At 36.8% G+C, this 23735-nt stretch overlaps 1 protein-coding gene across 1 annotated transcript in view; it reads left to right on the top strand.

The window, feature by feature from the left end:
* The window catches only part of C9 (complement C9), a 44473-nt gene extending 22480 nt beyond the window's left edge, over positions 1–21993 (top strand). Inside the window, exons 5-11 of the mRNA XM_049767720.1 lie at positions 490–628; positions 1930–2196; positions 5830–6070; positions 9938–10063; positions 15007–15185; positions 19347–19574; positions 21643–21993. Of these exons, the coding sequence (XP_049623677.1) occupies positions 490–628; positions 1930–2196; positions 5830–6070; positions 9938–10063; positions 15007–15185; positions 19347–19574; positions 21643–21666 (1204 nt within the window). The 3' untranslated portion in view covers positions 21667–21993. The remainder of the gene's footprint in view (positions 1–489; positions 629–1929; positions 2197–5829; positions 6071–9937; positions 10064–15006; positions 15186–19346; positions 19575–21642) is intronic.
* Positions 21994–23735: the final 1742 nt, after the last annotated feature.

The raw sequence follows: 23735 nt of genomic DNA, 5'->3' as shown, positions 1-23735 counted from the left end.
GTATAACAACATTGGCTCTTAGTCCACTCAAGAGAGATAGCTAAGAGTTACAGCAATGAAATTTAGTTTTGGGGAACCAAAGGGTCCCTTTCTCCTATCTTAATGCATTTTTTTCATTGTGCTTTCAACAGCTCCCCACATAGCTAAAAAGAACATGCTTTGTGCCAGAAACAAGTCCAAATGAATAGGTTCTCCTGATGGTGGTGTGCGTGCGTGCGTGCGTGCGTGTGTGTGTGTGTGTGTGTGTGTGTGTGTGTGTGTGTGTGTGCTGGACATTGAGGACATGATCCTCATGTACCTGCTTTCTGCGTGCGCGCGCATGTGTGTGTGTGTGTGTGTGTGTTTGTGTGTGTGTGTCTGAGTGAGTGTGAGTGTGCTGGGCATTGAGGACATGATCCGCATGTACCTGCCTCTCTCCCTAACTACAGAGCATTCTCTTGCATGAGCTCCTGCTAGCTTCATATCTGATGTTTCTCTCTTCATTTTCAGCATCAATATTTTAGGGATGGATCCACTCTCTACCCCTTTTGACAATGAGTACTACCATGGTATGTGTGACCGAGTTCGAGATGGAAATACTTTGACGTACTACCGGAAACCTTGGAATGTGGCAACTCTGACGTATGAAGTAAGCATCCTCAGAAGAAAATACATACTTGACTTGTTTTGTTCTTATTTTGTTTTGGATAGAGGCTCCCAAACACTGCTTTAAAAGCCCTGGGGCCTCTCCTGGCATTACTCCCCCAGGCAGTGATTCAATGATCACACTGGCACTACTCTCCCAGGTTCAGCGAGTCAATGATAGGGCTCAGTAACTCCTATTATTAGGGCCCAGCAGTGATTAGTGTTACTCGGGCTACACCTAGTAATGCTGAGGTAAGGAGATGTAAGCTGTGCAGAGGATCAAAGTCCTGGATAAGGCCTAGATGTATGTTACTGCAACCCCCAGGGAGATACGAGTAACATCACATAATCAAGCGCAATATTTTTATAGCAAACTAATGGTCATACAAAGTGGTAGTAATGAAGGTGTAAATAATTTTATACCAGTTCAAATGACCCAAATGAGTTTCATTTCTGAGCTTTTTTATTTTAAAGCAGGGTTACAGGGAATTATAGACTTGAATAATTCTTTGGTGCCAATTAAAGGCCTGATAGAGTGGTGCCGGATGGGAATTGGTGGTTGGTAGCCTTGTGCTAGGTAAGTAAGTGCCTTATCCAGTGAACCATCTCTTGGCAATTCTTTTTAAAAAACATAAATAATAAGAGACTTAGCTACAGATACAAACTTAATTAGTGCTCACTCTGTAGATCAAGTTAACTGGCCATTTTAAAAGTCAAAAGTTATGGCCAAGAATTATTGAAGCTTACAATTATTTTGTTTGTTTGTTTACTGGTTTTGGAGCCACACCTACTGGCGCTTAGAGGACCATATGGGGCGCTGAGGATTGAACACGGGTTATCCCGGATCAGCCACTGTTCTATAGCTTCAGCCCACAGCAATTATTTTTTAAAAGAAATTATTTACACATATGTATATATGAATTTATTTAAAAAATATGCGAAAATAATGTATAATATGCATCTATTATGAGTTTCAATTATTAATATGTTAACTTTTGAAAACTTGCTCTTTTCTGTCCTTTCTATGCATTACCTCATGAAATCTTCATCCATCATTTAGTTTGTATCAGTGTGGTGAAACTACTTCTTACACAAAGGTTCATATTAGAATTAGTGATAAAGTCAATTAAAAGAGATTATTAAAGGATGACCTCAATGACTCCTCATATGCTGGAGTCAAACCCAACTTTGGCTTTATTGCCTTCGCTCTTAATTCCTTTGCACATTTCAAATAATTTCTTGATTTTTTGTTTCTCATTATTTACTCTGGATATATTTTAAATGTACCTTGTTATTTTATTTTAGACCAAAGCTGATAAAAATTTCAGGACTGAGTATTATGAAGAACAAGTTCAATCATTCAAAATGCTCATCAGAGATAAGATATCAAATTTTAATGCAGGTTTAACTGTAAAATTCACACCTACTGAAGCAATTCAAAAGCTTTCTAACTCTGAAGACTCTCTTCCAGAAACCAACTTTACAAATCCTTTCAGTTTGCAAAGTAAATTTCGATTTTCATATTCTAAAAATGAAACTTACAGGATGCTAATGTCATATTCTTCTCAAAAGGTAAGACTAAACTCTTAATCTAAAGACTATAAATGAATATTCCAAACTAACCTACCCTCTCTTTTTAAAATTTAAATGTATAGAGCTGTTGAAGATCATAAGGAAGAAAAGAACACTCAACAAACCCTCCGTAGACACCTAGATAGAAAGACAAGAAGAATGATAACTGAAGAAAATAATTCTAGGTTTTATTTTTACTCAGAATTAGTAACAAATTGTTCTGTTTATAGGATCTTTATAATTACAAAGGAGAATTTGAGTATGATCCTTCATATTGTATTAGAATAATGACTACTTATCACAGAGGGTATCTCTAGAGTAATGCAGACATGGAAGCATACTCTTTTCCCAGTTTAAGACAATACAGGTTAACTCAAGTCCACTTTAACTAAGAACACACCAATTTAACTCAATACCAGGAAAATAGCTCAAAGGGCTAGAGCACATTTTGCATTCAGTGGCCTGAGTTTGCTTCCATGCACCATGTCTCCTGAACTTAGAACTGAAAAAGCTCTAAGTATAGTTGAGTGTCATTCAAGAAACAAAAAGCGAAAAGTCAAGGAACTAGCCCAAAGGCCTACAGTATATACTCTGCATGCTAAAGACCCATATACCACGTACAACAACATATAGTCATTTGATTTCCTCCAAGAATAGAATCCAAAACTAAGCCAGGTGTGGTACAAATTAAAAAAGTAAATAATAATAATAATTCTCTCAGTGCATATATTATTGCTAATTTTATAATTATTCTATGTGTATATATATATATTGTCTTTATATTCACATGTATGTACACCTAGCTTATATATATAATATTTGGACATTAGTCAAAAATATTTGTGATTTTACTATGTGATCAGTCACTGCTAGTCTATCTATTATCTCCCTGATAAAATATATTAGGGAAACATTCCATGAGGACCTGAAAATTTAGTAGGGAAACAGAGATAAAAATGAAAATCTTGGGTTTTTTTGTTTTGGTTTTTGTTTGGTTTTTGAGTCACACTTGGTGGTGCTCAGGGTTACTCCTTGGTTCTGCACACAGAAATTGTTCCTGGCAGGCACAGGGGACCATATTGGATGCTGGTATTTGAACCACCATCCATCATGGATTGGCTGAATGCAAGAACGCCCTACCACTGTGCTATCTCTGCAGCCCAAAATCCAAAAATCTTAATATCAAAAAACGAAGTCATATTGTCTTTTGAAGTAATAAGTACAATAAAATAAAATGAAATAAGATAACAAGAAAAATTGAAGCTTTGGGTGGTGACAGTATTAAAAAGGAAGCTCAAACTCAAGAGGTATTACAGAAGGTAACCTTGTAGTTAGCCAACCTCAGTTTAAGTCTGCACAGTATATAGGGTCCTATAAACAGTGCCAGGGGTCATTCCTGAGCACAAACCCAGGAATTGTCCCTGAGCACCATTAGGTATGCTCAGCCTTCCTATAAAAGGAAGCTCAGCCTTTGTTGAGGAAATAAGACTTGAACAAAAATTAAAGAAGAGAAACCGGAAGAGGCATATTTGAAATTACATATTTGGCTGGCATAATGATTAGATAGGCCTTGTAAATGAGACACATGTCTTAAAAAGAAAGGATTTAAGCTGCTTAGAAAGCTTTTAACTCCCAGGTAATCAATATGTGTTCAACAAAGCTATGATAGGAATATCTCAAAAGAATGACTGATCTACAAAATCAATGCCAATTGCATTTTAACTTTTGTTGAAGCAGAAATGAATGACAGAAATGAGGTTCTTGTCACTGCTTCATTTTTTTCTGCTTCAAGATTTAATGTCATGCCTGAAAGCATTTAATTTAATTGTTGTTTAATACATTGATTTAAAGTCTTAAAATTTAATCTGTCCTGTCCCGAGTTAGTTGAGAGGGCATGGTGGAAGTAAAAGAGACCTAAGTCTTGGTTGTTAGTACTAATGCTGTCAGTTCTCCATTGTGTGGTTTGAAGCAAATAACGATTCATTTGCAAAATAAGAAGATTAGGCCTCATAGTTAATGTCTCCATTTCCTTCTCTAGATAGCATTTTAGATTAATTAGTGAGGTGTCCGTTAGAATAATAATATGCCTATTTAAGCAAATATACACATGAGTTCTGACTATTGAATCTACCTTCTCAAACATGGTGTAAAACTTTACATCAAAAATTCTCTGGGATGGGGCAGGAGGTGGCGCTAGAGGTAATGTGTGTGCCTTGCAAGCGCTAGCCAAGGAAGGACCACGGTTCGATTCCCCTCATATGGTCCCCCCAAGCCAGGGGCGATTTCTGAGCTCTTAGCTAGGAGTAACCCCTGAGCATCAAACGGGTGTGGCCCAAAAAACAAAACAAAACAAAAACAAACAAAAAAATTCTCTGGGGACTGGAGTGATAGCACAGTGGTAGGGCATTTGCCTTGCATGCTGCCGACCTAGGACAGACCAGGTTTGATCCTCTGCATCCCCTATGGTCTCCTGAGCCTGCCAGGAGCGATTTCCGAGAACAAAACCAGGAGTAACCCCTGAGAGCTGCCAAGTGTAGCCCCCAAAAAAAAATTCTCTGAAATCTTTTGCAGTATGTTCTCTGCCACCAAGAGATAATTACTGACTGGATTTCTCTGTCCATAGCTTTGTTCTTCTGCTTCAGGAATTTTATACAAAAGTAATAATACAACATATATGCTTTCATGCAGCATAATATTTTTGATATTTATTTATACTGTTATATGCTGTTAGTTTGTTATATTACTTAGCAAGTTAATATTTTTGAGAATACATTACAATATTTATTAATTTTATGTAAATTTCTTTGAGTAATTTTTAAATCTTCTGGGGGCCAGAGTGATAGCACAGTAGTGGGTCATTTGCCTTGCAAGCTACCTATATCATATCACTTAGATAAGATATCATTTAAGTATCATAACTAAAATTGTTTTAAAATCTTGTATATGTTGTATGTGTGTGTAGTCAATTTCTTCATTTATTTAAGGAAAATATGAAGTGGAATTGCTTGCTGTAAGGCAGATGTGTATATACTTTATAAGAAACTCCCCAGGTTCAGAGTGGTGGCACAGCAGTAGGGTGTTTGCCTTGCAAGCGACTGACCCAGGACGGACCCCAGGATGGACCTCAGTTAGATCTCTGACATCCCATATGATCCCCCAAGACAGGAGTAATTTCTGAGTGTAGAGCCAGGAGTAACCCCTGAGTGTCACCGGGTGTAGCCCAAAAACCAAAAAATAAAAATAAAAAATAAAAGAAACTCCCCAATAGTTCTCCAAAATGATTTTGGTATTGTTCGTATTAGTGAGCAGAGGGACTTTGGGGTCACTTTCAGCAGTGTTTAGGGCTTACTCCTAATTGTGCTCAGTGGTCTCCCCTGGCAATGATCAGGGAGCCATACACAGTGCCAAGAATAGGACCAGAATTGGCCACATGCAAGGAAAGCACTTTGACCCCTGACCTATCTCTCTGGCCTCTAGGTGGTACTTTTTAAGTTTAGTCCTATCTATTGGGCTAAAGAATTATTTGGTTATTTCTGAAAACTACTACTGCCTATGGAAATTCTAAATGACACTTGTTTTTAATTTGATATTATAGTAGTAAACTCATATCTATTCTTCTGTTTTCTAATAAAGGATAAAAGATTTATGCATGTGAAAGGGGTAGTTCATCTGGGAAGATTTGTGATGAGAAATCGAGATGTCATGCTGACAACAACTTTCTTGGATGATGTAAAAGCTCTTCCAGCTACATATGAAAAGGGAGAATATTTTGCATTTTTGGAAATCTATGGAACCCACTACAGTAGTTCTGGATCTCTTGGAGGGCAATATGAATTAGTATATGTTTTGGATAAAGTTGCCATGAAAAGGAAAGGTATATCTAGAAAGAGAGTGTCTAACTTTTGATAATATTTAACCTTTATTTATACTACTGAACTTTTTCAATGATTGAAGGCTTTAGAACAATCCTGTGACTTGCTCTTTAGAGAGAATTCTCTTCCTGACCTTTGCATCTAAGATTCTATCAAGTGGCAAATTGACTTCCACCTTTACTGATGATTTGGATGTTCAGCAACATTTAGAAAAAATAGCTGCAAATATAAATTGTATTATAGCAATATTGTTTGGTGATGCGATGCTGCTTTTAAATGCTGATTAGAAATTGGTAGAAGGTAGAAACAAATAAGTTACATAGCCTAGCATCTATCAGTAGACTGGTTTGTTGATATTCATAGCAGTGTTCTTCCGAAGCATTTTTTCAATATTGAAAGGGTAATATTGTTCTGAGTTTTCAAGGAAGAAGTAATGTGAGTATCTAAGAGTATAGCATATTAAATTTAAGATAGAATTTTAGCTTGACTTCATATATGATAATTCTAATCCTAAGAAGACAATTGTTCAGTAGATTCAGTAGGTTCTTGGCCACGTGTAAAACCACTGGAAAGAGAGTGGAGGAGAGATAGTGCAACAGTCAGGACATTTGTCTTGCATGTAGCTGACCAGATTTTTTCTCCAGCACTCCATTTTGTACCCTGATCCCACCAGGAATGTTTCTTGAATACAGGACCAGGAGTGAGCCTTGAGCACCTTGTTTTGGGTATGCCCCCCAAACAAACAAAAATCACTGGAAAGAGGGCCTTGATATCTTGCCAATATCTTTTATATGTACTAGACAGGTGTATGTGCTACATTACCTTGCCCTAAAACATTTATTAAGCTTTTTAAGAATAATGTAGGTGTAAATTTCTATTAATATGTTTTCATTATTTATTTTATAAGTTTTTATCACTATTCTTTGAAGAGAATATAGTCTATATCTTCTCTTCTAGTTCTGGAGTATTTTTCTCAGACTATATATATATACATTATATATTATATGTAAATAATATATATGTCAAAACTTTTTCTGTCTTTCTCTATAGCCCCTTATTATGTTAAGGTAAAAAATGGAAAGTGTGCTGTCATTTAAAAGTCTCACACTGTTAAGCATTTGGTGGATGGAACAAGCATGAAATAATCAGGACCACTTGCCCTGATTCCAGTCTTGTCTAGGACAGGCATAAACATGATCCAGAGAAGTGGAATGTGCTTTTGCTGGGTTTACCCTTCTCTGTGGGGGCACTGTCCTGTGAGCTAGAATGGTGAAGTTTTGATGAGTCCTAACTGGTAGGCAATATATAACAGCCTGAGGGATGGATAACAACCCAAAAGAACTGTAGCTTGAGTAATGTAAAAATTAGAAATGAAAGGCTTTACAAGGGTGATCAAAACACAAAGAATCCTATAATATATAACTTATTTGTGAAAATTAGAGAAAAACTTTACATCTTTATTTATAGGGAAAATTTTTACACTTTTCATCTTAGACAGGCCTGTTCAGTTAAACTTCCCTACTTTCTGGCCTAATCTGAGTAGATCTCAGTATCTTCGAAAAGAATAATCAGTCACTCAATCTGAGGTGTCCAGACTCTGGACATAGAGACCTCTTCCCTCAGTGAGTCAGTGTCAAAGCTTTAAGAATCATTTAGCTCTTTTCACCCCCATTTTCAAATTTTAAATCCTCATGCTTTTTTGGGTGAAATCTGGAAATAAAGAATTCTAGATTTCTACCATTATCTTCCTTTTTTCCTCCTTCTTCCCTTCTCATGGGAAATTTTATCTGACATTCACAAACTCTTAATAATTGTGGTTTCAAAAGATTCTTTAAGGGTCCAGAGCAGTGGTGCAAGTGGTAAGGCACCTGCCTGACCCATACTAGCCTAGGACGGACCTCAGTTCTATTCCATCGACGGTCCCATATGGTCCCTCAAGCCAGGAGTGATTTCTGAGTGCACAGCCAGGAGTAACCCCTGAGTGTCACCGGGTGTGGCCAAAAAAAATTCTTTAAACACCTAAATGCTCTTAAATACTTGATTTTAAATACTGTTAAATCCTGGAATCTTTATTAAATATTTTGGCTTCTGTAACAAGTTTGTGTGTGTGTCTGTGTGTCTGCATGAGAGAGGTAAGTGGGGGAGAGGGAGAAAGAAAAGGAACAGGGAAGGAGGTTTGAAGTAGAGAGAAAAAATAGAAAGACATTTGAAAAATATAAATAAAAGAAATAACTGGCATGGTCGATAAACTAATGACAGTGATATTTACTCTTAAAAAATCATTCCCGGGGCCGGAGAGATAGCATGGAGGTAAAGCATTTGCCTTTCATGCAGGAGGTCATCGGTTCGAATCCCGGCATCCCATATGGTCCCCCGTGCCTGCCAGGAGCAATTTCTGAGCCTGGAGCCAGGAATAACCCCTGAGCACTGCCGGGTGTGAACCAAAAACCAAAAAAAAAAAAAAATCATTCCCTCATTAAATCAGAAAAACAGATAATAAATTATTTACTTGAGTAAATGTTAAGATTTTTCTTTTTTTCTTTTTTTTTCTTTTTCTTTTTTTTGGTTTTGGGGTCACATTCAGCTGTGCGCGGGGGTTACTCCTGGCTCTATGCTCAGAAATCACTCCTGGCAGGCTTGGGAGACCATATGGCATGCCGTGATTTGAACCACCGTCCTTCAACATGCAAAGCAAATGCTCTACCTCCATGCTTATCTCTCTGGCCCAAGATTTTTCTTTTTTTTTTCTTTTCTTTCCTTTTTTTTTTTTTTTTTTTTTTTTGGTTTTTCGGGCCACACCCATTTGATGCTCAGGGATTACTCCTGGCTAAGTGCTCAGAAATTGCCCCTGGCTTGGGGGGGACCATATGGGATGCCAGGGGATCAAACCACAGTCCTTCCTTGGCTAGCCCTTGCAAGGCAGACACCTTACCTCTAGCGCCACCTCGCCGTCCCCCCAAGATTTTTCTTAATGCAGGAGCATTCACACTTTCACTAGTTTCTAAGACTAAATAACATTTATAGGTCCAAAACAAAATTCATATATATATAATATATATATCCAAATATTGAATTAACTGCATAATGCAAACTAATAAACTGAATCTTTAAAATAGCACCAAGGATAATAATTAATCCAATCAAATATTATAAAATTAATAGAGAGAAGTGTTTAATAGCCAGATAGCACTAGGTTTAAAATTATTAACTGGACACCATTACCAGGTTATTTAATTGCTCTGTGGTTTTATATTCTTATTTAAAATGAGGATAATAACAGAATTTACCTCATAAAGACAATATAAAAAATCATATGAACAAAACCTTTGGTTGGTGTATATAAGGGTTTAATCCTTATTAGATATTATCTCCTCCTTTCTGTGGTATCATAAGTAAAGGATTTTACAAAAACCACTCTACTTTACCAATGACCTATTAACTTTGGTTTGGTTTAGTTTTGTTTGGAGGCTACATTTGGCAGTGCTCAGTCAGGGCTTTCTCCTAGGAGGTCTGTGTTAAGGAAACACATTTGGCAGGACTTGGGCAACCATATATGGAGCTGAGGATTAAATCTGGGTCAGCTGCATACAACGCAAACACCTTAACTGCTATGCTATCTCTTTTGTCCTCTATGTCTTCTTAAATATGAAGTAAATGTACAGGTCATTTACAATCAAGTTAGTAAGTAAAGTCAAGGAGGATACTATTCAATATTAATATATGGATAAAACAAAGCAGACAAAACTTTGTTCTTGAGTTTAGTAATGCTATCTAGGCATGCAAAATATATTTCTTACAAAATAGCAAAACTGGAATTTATGTGTGAGATTGATAGTATCTAATCATTTTCAACTAAATACATTAAACAGGTATTGAACTAAGAGATATACAGAAGTGCCTTGGATTTAATGCAGACTTTACTGTGGCTAGTAAAGTTGAAATCTCAGGAAATATTAGCCGAAGCTCTTGTCTAAAGGATGGTGAAGGTAACGCTGGTAAGTAGGACATGGCTCCCCAAGTCAAAATCGGTCAAGGCAACAGGTCAGTAAGAGCTTAGTTCTTTCTTTATGTACACTATTTATTGTCAACTATCTTCATTGAAAACAAACTAAAAGTGCTTAAAACTCACTTTATCATAAGGTATCTTCTTAGGATCTATAGACAAGAATGTAGTCACTGGTACTCCTGTTGTACAATGTGTTGTGTTGGGCAAGCCATTCACTTCAGATGAGTATATTTTGTGTGGCAAAGAGTGTAGACCAATAGTAAAAGATATAGTTTGACTTCAACTCCCTAATCTATACTACCATTTAATCAGTGCATAATATTTTTATCATAAGCATATATAAATATTTCTAATGTTTGTCTTCAACAAATTTGCAAAAATGAGGTAGTTCTGTACTCTCAATTTTTATTCTGATCAGACATATCTGAAAGCAATTTCAGAAATGCAGATATTTGAGAACCACCTTATGTTTCAGTTTCAGTCATAGTTTTGTGGCCATACCTGGCAATTCTCAGGCATTACTCTTAACTCTGTGCTCAAGGACCCAAGAACCCCTTCTGGTAGTTCTAAGGGACCATATGTATTTAAAATAGTTTGAACCCAAGTTAGCAATGTGTAAGATAAGTGCCTTACGTCCTGTTTATCTCTTCAACCCCTGAGAATCACCTTTAAATAATCAGCTGTTAGTGGCAATAAAGTGTGCATGTTGGTATTTTAAAAAAAAAAACATACAAACCATCAGTCATTATTATAAACCACCTATGAAGTGAAAAAAAAATGAAATGTGGTTAAATGTCATGATTTTAATACTTTATTCTTAAGTTAACTGCATAGTTTCATGTTAGTAATTTCATCTTAGTCTCCTATTTTCTCATTCATAAAACTAGGAAAATCTGACAAAACTATCTTGAAATTCCTTTTTAGTTCTGAAAATACATAAAGTAGTCACACAAAAACTTTAAATGTTTTGTATGAAGAAAGAGAAAGAAAGAGATATGTAAGAATTTATAGTGGAATGAAACTTTGGTTTTGGCCTTATGATTTGTATCACTTTAATTTCTTTATTTTACTGCAGAGTTGCAGGAACTAAATCCAGGTCTCATATATGCAAAACAGTTGGCCTACCACTGAGTCACATTCCTAGTTAATTAATTTTTTTTCTTATTTTGGATTTTGGGTCACAGCAGGCTGCTTGGTACTTTCTTCATTCTGCCTTTAAACTCGATGCCTTTAAACTTTTTTTTGTTTTTGGATCACACCCGGCTTTGCTCAGGGGTTCCTCCTGGCTCTATGCTCAGAAGTCACCCCTGGCAGGCACGGGGGACCATATGGGATGCCAGGATTTGAACCACCATCCATCTGCATGAAAGGCAAATGCCTTACCTCTATGCTATCTCTCCGGCCCCTCAATGATCACTCTTGATGGAACTGGAGACCCATATGTGGTACTGGGAACTGAACCCAGATTGATTGTATTGCAAGAAATCCCATTAACCACTGTACGTTATTTCCAACTCTTCTTTTTCTTTTCTTTTCTCTTTCTCTGTGTGGGCAGTAGGCGGGAAAAAGAGAGAGATGCTCATGATCAAGCCTAGGTCCATGCATGCAAGGTGTATATTTTGCTTCTGAGTTACATCCCCAGCCTTTATACTTTGATCATTTACATTCAAGAAGTCTAAAAAGAAACCTATTCAAAACATAATTATTTTTCATTATAATTATAATAACATGAAAGTAAACTGCAATTTAAAATTTTTGTGGTATGTACAGAAGTAATGCTTAGTTCCCCAAATGTAAATGAGATAAACTTTCTATTTCAAGTTAGCTGAATTAACTATATTAGAAATATTACTGCAGTTTACAATTGATTACTAATGAGAGTTATCTTTACAAAGTTAGAAGTAGGGGCCTGCGTGGTGTCGCTAGAGATAAGGTGCCTGCCTTGCCTGCGCTAGCCTAGGACAGACCTAGGTTTGATCCCCCAGTGTCCTATACAGTCCCCCAAGCCAGGCGTGATTTCTGAGCTCATAGCCAGGAGTAACCCCTGAGTGTCACCGGGTGTGGCCCAAAAGAAAACAAAAAAAAAGTTAGAAGTAAATTTTTATATATAATTTTATTTTCATTTAATATTTTTATTTATTAATGAAAATGCATCACAGTTGACATAACTGACCATAATACAGTTGTATTAGGAAGACCAAAAGCAACATGATTTAAAAAAAAAGAAATAGAAAATTGAAAGAAGGGGGAAGGGGATAAAAAAAAAAAAAAAAAAGAAAATTGAAAGAAAAACTAAGGAGATAGGAGAGAAAGGAAAGAAAATGTTCAGTGGCAAGTACATTTTTGAAAATTATTGAATTACCAATGAACTCATTAAAGCACTAGCAGGAAGTTTAGTAAGCTCTTTTTTTTTTTTTTAAGGACAAGAGTTAAAAACATACAGTAAAAATGGTGTGGATGGCAATTGTTCTTTGCATAGGCCCAGCAAAATGTGGGGGTAATGGAAGGGAAAAGCCTTGGCCTAACTACAAGGAGACTTTACCTCTGAAATTTTCTGGCATAAGACCAAATCAGGGCTCCAGGATATTAGGCTGTCCAACCCCTGAGTCATTCTCTGTGGTCCTGGTAAAATTTTTTTGCAGATTTGCTGTTGTTGGTGTCAGGTTTCTGTAGTTAAAGATTCTGGTGTCTGTGCATCTTCTTCATCGAAGTCAGGATGACTTTAGTGGGCAATGCCATTAGTGGGCAATACGGAGAACCCTGCCCTGCAAGCAGGTTGTTGCTGTTACTATGTCATCTGGTTGTTAAGAGAACCCTCTTTTGAGTAAGTTCATGCCAGGGCTGTGGTAAGGTCTTCCTTGGTAGAGGTTTGCTTCCTAGTAATGTTATAGACAATTGTGGATGTTTCTGTAGATGGTATCCATGGTTCAGGGGTGTATGGGCAATGCTTATTCCTATGAGGCCTGAGCCAGGTCATTATGTTCAGGGTGTAAGGACCCACTGCATTACAAAATTTGTGTTCCCATCTCTATTAGATAAAAACTTATTTGCATATGCAATATTTTCCCATTTTAATGTGCAAAAGAGGGACAATGCCACAAGGTATTATTGATGCATACGGGGCCAAGGGAACAAGTCCAACAATCCTAGTAATTTGGCTCTAACATGAACTCTAAACAGAGAGGCTCTTCTGACAGAATTCCCTATTAAACAAATCACAAAATAAAAAAGGGGGGGTGAAATTGTCACTATATAAGAGAATATTCAATAAGAGTTATAAGGGAATACACTTAAGATACTCAAGGGAGATAGATATACATGTCCATTTTATCTCTTTGGAAATAGTCGGGGGAATGTTAAGTCTGGGACATGACTTTGGCTTGTGAGTTGGTCTTCTGGAGTCTTCAAAATTGCTCCCAGCATTCCATATCAGGAAATGTCTTTGAGTGGGGACTTCTCAGAAATCCAGTAAGGTAGCAAGTACATATATGAAATAAAGGGAGGTGGAGGAAAGGAGGCCACTGAAAGTAGATCAATAGCACCAGAGTATTGGTTTCTTCTAAGTCTGAGACTCTATTTTTCCACTTTGGGAGCTGTTTGGCAGCTAGCTTGAGTAGGAATAATGATTTGCTTGTGAGGAGCCAAGAACTGATGGTATAAAGGGTTAAATGTGGGGTAATAGGTGGTGGGATGAGTGTATAAAGTACTAGAAATTTGCCTAAAGGTGGTGACCCAAAGGGGGAAGGACAGTATATTACATTCTGTATAATGCAAAGTGGATTAAACTCTATGATATTCTGTTATCTGTATAAACTTTTCGAGCGGGGGCAATTGTCCCCGCATGGTTTGAGAATAGGGACTAGTCGCAGGGGTCTCAAACTCAATTTACCTGGGGGCCGCAGGAGGCAAAGTCGGGGTGATCCTTGAGTGCAAAGTCAGTAGTAAGCCTTGAACATTGGGGGGGGTGACCCAAACAAATAAAACAAAGCAAAACAAAACAAATAAAGATTCCTCTAGGGCAGGGTCACAAAATGTTGTACGGAGTTTGAGACCCCTGGTAGTGGGAAGGAAAGTTACCATTGACTTCCTCAGGCATAACCCACTTGTGCAGGATGAAGGCTGGGTGAGGCATGGGGTCCCCTTTAAACTCCTCCCCAGCACCCACCTTGCTGGCACCCTGAACAGGTGGCCAGGGAAAGCCCTGGGGTTTGGGAAGAAGGGAAAGAAGGCTGTGGGGGGCAGCCTACATCTTTCCCTACATCTTTCCCTAAGCTTGGCCAAAAAGTCTGCGGCATGAAGTCACGCCGCTCCCCATGCTGCCTGCTGAGGCTTCCCTAGATATAAATTTATGAGCAACATTTAATACATGGTTTAACAAATGTTTTAGTTAATACTCTATTAAATGCTTGAAATTTTCTTTGAAAGTAAAATATATATGTTGTCATAACAACTATAACAAACAGTATGGTTATTATGGGAGGCAAAGACCATGTCAATAAGCAATTAACTAATTGTGGTAATTATTTTGCATTATATACAATGCATGAAATAGTAACAATGCAAACAAACTTATCTAGTATTTCTGTCATTATACTTTTACTTTTTTCAGTTATATTTTAATTATTAATATATCATATTTTAATGCAAAATAATATTTTACATTTTTAAAAATGTCGAAAACATGTAAAATATGTTTAAAATTATCAAGATATGGGGCTGGAGAGATAGCACAGTGGTAAGGTGTTTGCCTTGCACGCTGCCAACTCAGGACTGATGGTGGTTCAAATCCCGGCATCTTATATAGTCCCCAGTGCCTGCCAGGGGTGATTTTTGAATGCAGACCTAGGAGTAGCCCCTGAGCGCCGCCTGGTGTGGCCCCAAAACAACAACAAAAATATCAAGAGATGTGATTCATTCATTCTCTTTTCTCAGTAAACATCAGTCGTGAAGGCCTCATAGATGATGTTGTTTTGCTGATAAAAGGAGGAACAGGCAAATATGCAATTGAACTGAAAGAGAAGCTTCTCAGAGGAGCCAAGGAAGTTGATGTGAACGACTTTGTAAAATGGGCCACTTCCTTAAGCGATGCTCCTGTGCTCATAAATCAAAAAGTAAGAAAATTTATTTTCAAATCAGTGGGGTTTTTAAAAAAAAATAAATTTCTTTATTTAAGCACGATGGTTACTAATATGTTCATAACTGAATTTCAGCCATAAAATGCACCCCCTTTCACTATTGCAACTTTCCCACCACCAATATCCCCATTTCCCTCCTCCCCTATCTCCTGCCTGTTTTCAAGATAGGCATTGTATTTCTCTATCATTGTCATGGTAATTGCTCATGTAGTTATTTCTCTAACTGCATTTTTAGTCTTTGGGATATCATGGGCTGGTCCTTCCAGCCCTCATCTCTATTGTCTCTGGGTATTATTGCCACACTCTTTTATTTTTCTTAAATCCCACAGATGAGTGCGAATATTCTGTGTTTATCTCTCTCCTTCTGATTTATTTCACTCAGCATAATCAAATAGGTGTTTTTTTTTAAATATTTTCCTCATTAAATATAATCATATATCAAATGAATAGTTAACTACATCTGAAAAAGATGCAAGCACTCAAAAGAAAACTACATTTGACACATAGAATTGAATTAATTCACAACTCTAATATTTAAATTCAACCAATATTAAGTAATATTGTTTATTTATGGTCCAGAGTGATGGCACAGTGGGTACAGCATTTGTCTTACATGCTGTTAACCAAGGTTATATCTCCAGCATCCCATATGGTCCCCTGAGCACTGCCAGGAGTAATCCCAGAGCATCACCCGGAACTAATATACATATATATATACATATATATGTATGTATATATGTATATGTATATATATATGTATATATAGTTTATTTGTTTTTTTAATTTTATTTTTATAGGACAGGGTAGAAAGTTAAGAGGAAATATTGAGGAGGCAGAGTGATAGCATAGTGGGTAGGACATATGCCATGCCTACTGCCGACCCAGGTTCCATCCTCAGCATCCCATATGATCCCCCAAGCCTTCCAGGAGTGATTCTTGAGTGCAAAGCCAGGACTAACCCCTGAACACTGAGTGTGACCTCCTTCCCCGATAAAGAGGGAATATAAAATAAAAAAATAAACTTAATAGAGGTTCAAAATACACAAATAGAAGCTGTGTCTGTTTGGGAAAACAAGGGGTAAAATTTTATTGTTCTTTGTCTTCTTATGAGATTTTTGGCTTCAAAGTTTGAGGATCCTCTGAAACCAATGCCATTTCATGGCCTTCATCTTTATCTCTTTGAAAACTCTTTATGCTTTTCATCCCAATTATGTTTTCTCTATGACCTTCTATTTCTGTATCATAAACGATCTGGCCTTGGCTTTTCTTTAAAGAGTAAAACAAGATGAATTTCTTGTCTTCAATCTAAGTAACTCCACAAAGTAGTTACGTTGTTTGTGACAATATGGGAATGTTGGCAATATGTTTCCTTTTTCCGAATAAATATAGCATAGCTCATAATGACTTTTGCCCTCTTAATGTAATTTTTATAACAGTTGTCCTCTCTTACTTTTGATTTAAAAATATTTTAGTTTTAGAGTAAAAGTTTATAAATAGTGACAGTAAAATTGCAAAAATAGTACTAAGTTCACAAATAGCCTGCATCTCACAGCCCCTAAATGTTAACAACCTACATGACTGCAGGGCACTTACCAAAATCAGAAAATGAGCATAAATGGAGTCACAGACCTATATTAATGTCACCAGTACTTCCCTTGATGTTGTTCGTTGTTGTTGTTGGCTCGTCTTTTCAGAAGCCCACATTACATTGAGTCATCATGTGGTATTAATCTCCAGTCTGTAACAATTCCTCAAACTTACCTTTTTAACCTGGAATCTTTTTAGGAGTACTTATGTTATTGTGTCAAAGTAAGAGTAGGTTGAAGTCAGGCATTTGGATAAGAATATCACGGCAATTCTCTTTTAGGCCTTCTCACTGCATCACATGGAATGCAAATTTCTATTTTGATGCAGTTGGTTGTATATTATTATAGATAGTACTTCTGCATCTGAGTTGGTCTTTCACCACTACCCGTAAATCTGGAAAATACTTTCCTACATATAATCCTCATTGTCTTTTTACCTTGCTTTTTAGGTTCAATCATATTAGATATTTTTTAATAGAATAGATTGTTTTATATAATAACGTATTGAAAAGGCAATCTTTGTCCAGTTCCAGGCATGGTCAACCATATTAAAATCAATATTTTGATTGTTTGTTTGTTTTTTGGGTCACTCCCAGCGTCACTCAGGGGTTACTCCTGGCTCTGCACACAGAAATAGCTCCTAGCAGGCACGGGGGCCCATATGAGATGCCAGGATTTGAACCATCATCTATTCTGGTTCAGCTGCATGCAAGGCAAAAGCCCCACTGCTGTGCTATCACTCTGGCCCCTAAAATCAAGATTTTTACATATGGTTGGTGTCACTTTTAGATGTTCTCAGGCAATGACTCTCAAACTTTTTCACATTTTTAAGCCAGCACCAGTCTCTGGAGCAGTGGCTAGAAACCATTGTTCCACAGTAGTACCAAATTGTCTAGGCACTTACATTTTTATGCCAGAAGAACTATATAGGTAGTATACTTGCATTGCTCATAGAACTGATATGGGCTTCATCCCCAGCATCCCAAAGGGTCTCCTAAGACCCACCAAGAGTGATCCTTGTGTGCAAAATCACAAGTAAGCCCAGAACTCTGCTTGGTGTGGCCCAAACAAAAATAATATTTTTCAATGATTAGATTTTCAAAAGAAAAAATACCAACAGGAATGTGACTTAACATAAAGTGTATGCCTTGCATGTTATAAATTGGGTTTAAGACTGGCATTGCAGAAGGAAGAAATGAAGGGAGGAAGGGAGGGAAGAGGAGTGAGAGGAAGAGGGAGGGAAAGAGGGACGGGGAAGGAAGGGGAGGAAGGAAGGAACAAACGAAAGAATGAACGAATGAACTAGTGAAAGAATGAATGAACGAACTTTTGGGGGCCAGTGAGAGGGTTCAAATGTAGCACACCATGAGTCTCCTTAGGAATAGTCTAGATAAGACTTGTACACAGATCTCCTCTTTGAAAAGAAACAGCAAACCCAGCCACATTTTAAAATGGGAGATAAGGTGTGCCGATCAATTCACAGAATAATTCGACAATAAATTAACCTGCCAAATATCTAAACACTGTTTATTTTTAAAGTTATTATAAGCCTCTGTCCTATTATAGCACATATCATAGTCTTCATTTTAAAATAATTTAAAATAAATAAGATAATTTGAATATCCATCTCTTTTATTGTAACTATATTTAGTCACAAGATTTATTTTATTATAACTAGATTTAGTAAAGTCAATTGTCTGGGGGGTGCGCATTGGTACTCCTGGAAGGAGACTGTGTGGCACTGAAGAGACCAGGTGAATTTGGAGTCAAACTTGGGCCTTTTACACACAAAACTGCACTCAGTCCATTGAGCTTACTCTGCTGCCCACTAGTGTAGTCTTTAAAAGAAAAAGTTTTGAGGCCAGAGAGATAGCATGGAAGTAAGGCATTTGCCTTTCATGCAGAAGGACAATGGTTTGAATCCCGGCATCCCATATGATTCCCTGTGCCTGCCAGGGGCGATTTCTGAGCATAAAGCCAGGAGTAACCCCTGAGCGCTGCCTGGTGTGACCCGAAAACCCAAAAAAAAAAAAAAACAAGAAGTTTCTAGTTCTGACTTACTATTTTTTATATAGTTTAGGAAATATTGCAATTGTATTAAAGTTTACAGTATTGAGGTACAAAGTTTCTGTACTCCACCACCACCATCAAGATGACCCTCCCCAACTGGCTCTGAGTCACCACTAGTTTAGTCTTAATCACTAAAATTATAGGACCAGGAAGATGTATCAAAGGGCTGTGTACCCAGCACAGGAAACAGCTCACACCACTGATACATGTAATTCCCTGCCCCTAAAATGCTAACATTATATCTGACCTGATCAAAATAATAATCATACAATAAGTCTTTGTTGAAGTAATGAATCTACGTGCAAATAATTAAGTGAAGCATATTTCCAAGCTTTATCAGTAATAAAAAATCTACCAGAGCTTTGTTTTGTTTTCTTTGTCTGTTTGCTTGTTTGCTTTCTTAGTTATTTTCTATATCCAGGAGATATTTTACTTTGCTTTCTTGCAATCTGAATCATTTGAATATTTTGCTTTCTTGAAGCTATCTCCTATTTATAATCTGATCCCAGTGAAAATGAAAGATGCCCACCAAAAGAAAGAAAATTTGGAAAGAGCCATTAAAGACTATGTCTATGAATTTGATGTAAGAAAATGCCAACAATGCCAGAATGCAGGCACCGTGATACTAATGGATGGTCAGTGCCAGTGTCTCTGTTCAGCTGAATTTGAGGGACTGGCCTGTGAAAAAAGCAAACAATACACTCCTCAGGTAAGAACTACTTAGTTGATGTCATCAATGTCTTTTTTGAAGCGTTGCATGGAGTTACTTACAGTGAAAATTTATTAAGGAATTGATTTTTACCAAACTGCTAGAATATCCATGTAACTAGAGGTTAAAAATGAAATGAGCAGTGAAAGGGGACACATCACCCCTTATATATCATTTGGTGTGCAGCCATTATATCAACCTTAATATTTAACCAAACTATAAAAAGCAATAAATTGTAATTGTTGGAAAATATTTATGTGAAAAGAGAGATTTATAAGTATTATTTAAAATATACATGTTTGGACATTATGTTACATTATATGTTGTCCAAAAATTTCCAGAATTAACAGATGCCAAACACATATTTACTCATACATATGCATATCTATACACATGTATATGCATATATATGTATGTATTCATAGTATGAGAACGTACTATGTGAGTGCACATGGTATATATAAGGACATTAGATGCCCTTTGTAGACAACAGATACAGCAAAGGGTAGTTTGTAATCTATCTCTTTCCACAAAAAACAAAAAGCCCATTGCCACTTCTCTCTCAACCACATTGTTCATATATTATTGCTTCCCTTAAGTTAGTGTACACTTTTCAGTCTGTAGTTTTGAACTTGAACATAGAATTTCCCATGTAACAATAAAACTACTTGATATTGATTTTGATGTTTTTTATTTAATTTAATTTATTTTTTACTTTTGGGTGACACCCAGCCGAGCTCAGGGGTCACTTCTGACTTTGCGCTCAGAAATCGCTCCTGGCAGACCCAGGGGACAATATGGGATTCCAAGATTCAAACCACTGTCGGTCCTGAATCAGCTACGTGCAAGGCAAATGCCCTACTACTGTGCAATCTCTTGAGCACAAGCTTTGATGTTTTTCAACTTTCCACAAATAATCTTTTTTTTTTTTTTTGAGTCACATCCGGCAGCACTCAGGGGTTAATCCTGGCTCTATGCTCAGAAATCGCTCCTGGCAGGCTCAGGGGACCATATGGGATGCTGGGATTCAAATCACCATTCTTCTGCATGGAAGGCAAACACCTTACCTCCATGCTATCTCTCCAGCCCCTAATCTATTAAATTTTGCAGTTTTAATTTTACTAACAATTAAGAAAATAGTTTGCACTGCATTTCACAGCTAATATTCTCAGATATTACTTTTACTTTTTTACAAAAAAAATAAATTAATCTTGTTATTAAATGCGAAAAGGTTTTACCTAGACCTTAGACCATCATCAATCTGGATAAGGAAACTGCTGGGCATTCAATTTTCTGCAGAATGTCCAGTTTCATCTTCTCTGACCTATGCCCATCTTAAAACTGAAACTACACACATCATCTTTCTTTATATACAACTAGCTAAAACTAATGTGTTCTACAACTTTTTTTCTTCTTCAACCAATTCTACTTCCACTTTTCTCTTTCACTTGGGTGTTTCTGTTTCTTCTTAAACAAGGGTTCTCAGCCTGATTGTTTATTAGTTCTACTTGATTATCTTTTTTTTAGAGCAAAAACCTAAACCAAAGTAAATCACTTGTCTATCCCAAGTTAAGCAGTCCACAGTCTCTGTAGTGGATCGTGCTTAACTTGTAATCCTACCTCCTTTTCCTTCCTTCCTCCTTTCTTTCTTCCATTCCTTTTTCTATTTCTTCTTCTCTCTGTTGTTTTCTTTCCTAATACTCTGCCAACCTACTCTGCAGTCAAAGTTGCAAACTTTTATTATGGAAATGGGCCAAGAGATATCTCATAAGTTAACACTCTTTCAGTCTTGCCAGAAATCCATTCTATATCTGTGTTCCCTTAGCACCTTTTTCAGTTGCTTCTCCAGCACTAAATCTTTGTACTCCATCTACATAAAATGATTGGCTCCTCTATTTCAAATTATTTTCTATCTTAGATTTCATATTGTTCCCAGCACCTTGTTCTGTCTGGCACGACATGGTGCAGCACAAAAGGGGAGGAACAGAAGATGGGTAGATAGATCCAAAGCTGACGTTTTAGTCATTGTTAAGATTTTACCATCCTTTGTTGTTTTTTTTTTTCCTAGAATTTGCAGCCAAATGGAGAATAGAGTTGTTGGCTTTCTTGGAATCCAATAAAAGAAAAAAAAGACTCCTGGATCAACCTATATATAATCCTGCCCCTTGAGATAATGCTCACTGCCAAAAAAGAAAAGCGTCTTCTAAAAACCTTACCAGTATCTGAAGTCGTCTTTCTCCTTGATCCAGAATGTTTCTTTTCCTCTTTAAGCTCCTATGATGTTTTCATTTGTTCTGCCCTAATGAGGAGAGTCAGCAGTGAAATATGCCAGCACTGCTTTCTCCCACAGGCAATGCCAATCTCTCTCTAACAAAACAAAATTAAATTAAAAAGAGAATGTTAGTTAAAAGGCTTTAAAGTCAGTGCCAAAGTGTTTTGTATGATTAATATGCTCCGCTATTTCCATTACCACAAGTCTGGTCTGTACGAATTTGCTCTTGTTTGCATAATTGCGTCTTGTTTGGTCATTCGTCTATACGTGCATGCATTCAGCGTTCATTTGGCAAATCCTGAGCACCTACCACAGGCACAACACTCTTCTCTCGTTAGTTTTAGCTCTCCAGCTCAACACTATCTCCAAGAAAAAAGTGTGTTTACAACCAAAAGCTATTTATTTCTATTTATTTAAATCATATGAAACTGCCTCTATTTTTCACTAAGGAAAAAAGTTTGGCAATATCCTACATCCAGTGTCATCTCTAGTTTTATAAATTTATTTTTTACTTATTAAATCATTATGAATTACAATATTACAAAGATATTTATGATTAAATTTAAAGCATACAAGGCTCCAACACTAATCCCCCACCAGTGTCCACTCCTCTCCGCCAATGTCCCTAGTTTCTATTCTACCCTGCTGCCTGCCTCTATGGCACTTTTCCCTCTTTTATTGACTGAGCGTTCCTGATTTATCCCCACCCTCCCCCCACCCCTGCCCCAGTGGCTTCCTACAGAAGACCTGTTCTTCTCTTTATTTCTATTGTCTTTGAGCTTTATAAATTATCTAAGGTAAATCTGCATATATAGGAAGCTGGCTAGAAATATGATATGGACCATGTATTTTTATTAATTAGAAAGTGTGGTACTTAAAGCTTGAGGATTTTTGAAAAAGTTTGATAACCATCAAAAAAATAAAGGCCCAAAATGCAAAAGGAAACATACTAAACCTATAACTAAAAGTCAACATTATCATCACTCCACTGATTATTTTTCTTGATACTAACCATTTCATGAATTTATAAATAAATTTTAAATACATTTTCTCACTTCCCAACAATTATCAAGAATGCACATGATTGATGAGGCAGCAATAAATGGTTTATTGACAAATAGTTTAAAAAGAAGAAATTTAACTAATTTACAAATTTCTTTGAACCACAAATAAAATCATTGGATGGATCCAGAGTAAAATATTTTTCTTTGTATGTTATCTTTGGGGTCACAACTACATGCACTCAGCGCATACCCCTAGCTGTGCTCAGGGAACCATATGTGGTGTCAGGAATTAAACCCAGGTCAGCTGCATGCAGAGCAAGTGCCTTACTACACTATTCTATCTCTCCATGATGAATTTTATGTGAGCTATGATATGAAGATAGAGTTGTAAAACTTCATACACCTGGCACTTTTATTTTATTAAATATATATCACTTCAATGTAGGAGTGATAGCGCAGTGGTAGGGCATTTGCCTTGCACATGGCTGACCCAGGATGAACCTGGGTTCGATCTCTGGTGAAACCATATGGTTCCCCAAGTCAGGAGTGATTTCTGAGCGCATAGCCAAGAGTAAGCCCTGAGCATCACCGGGTGTGGCCCAAAAATAAAATATATAGATATATCATTTAATATGTTTTAAATAATAATGATTAAAATATATATAATTATTTTAACAAAATGTTAAAATATATTAAATATAATAAATAATTCTTAAAAATGTAATAGCCAAGGCATTCTAGACCATTCCTGTTCCCTGTTCTCAGAATTCAGAAAGAATTAGTATTTATGACAACCAAATACTGTACTTTGCTCTTTGACTACTCACTGTTGAGCTTTTGATAGAAGGCATCTGCTCAAGAGGGATTCCTCACATTAACCACTGA

This window comes from Suncus etruscus, chromosome 2, assembly GCF_024139225.1.
Source record: "Suncus etruscus isolate mSunEtr1 chromosome 2, mSunEtr1.pri.cur, whole genome shotgun sequence".
NCBI lineage: Eukaryota > Metazoa > Chordata > Mammalia > Eulipotyphla > Soricidae > Suncus > Suncus etruscus.
Note: the sequence above shows the minus strand (reverse complement) of the source record. Positions and strands in the feature narration are given on the sequence as shown.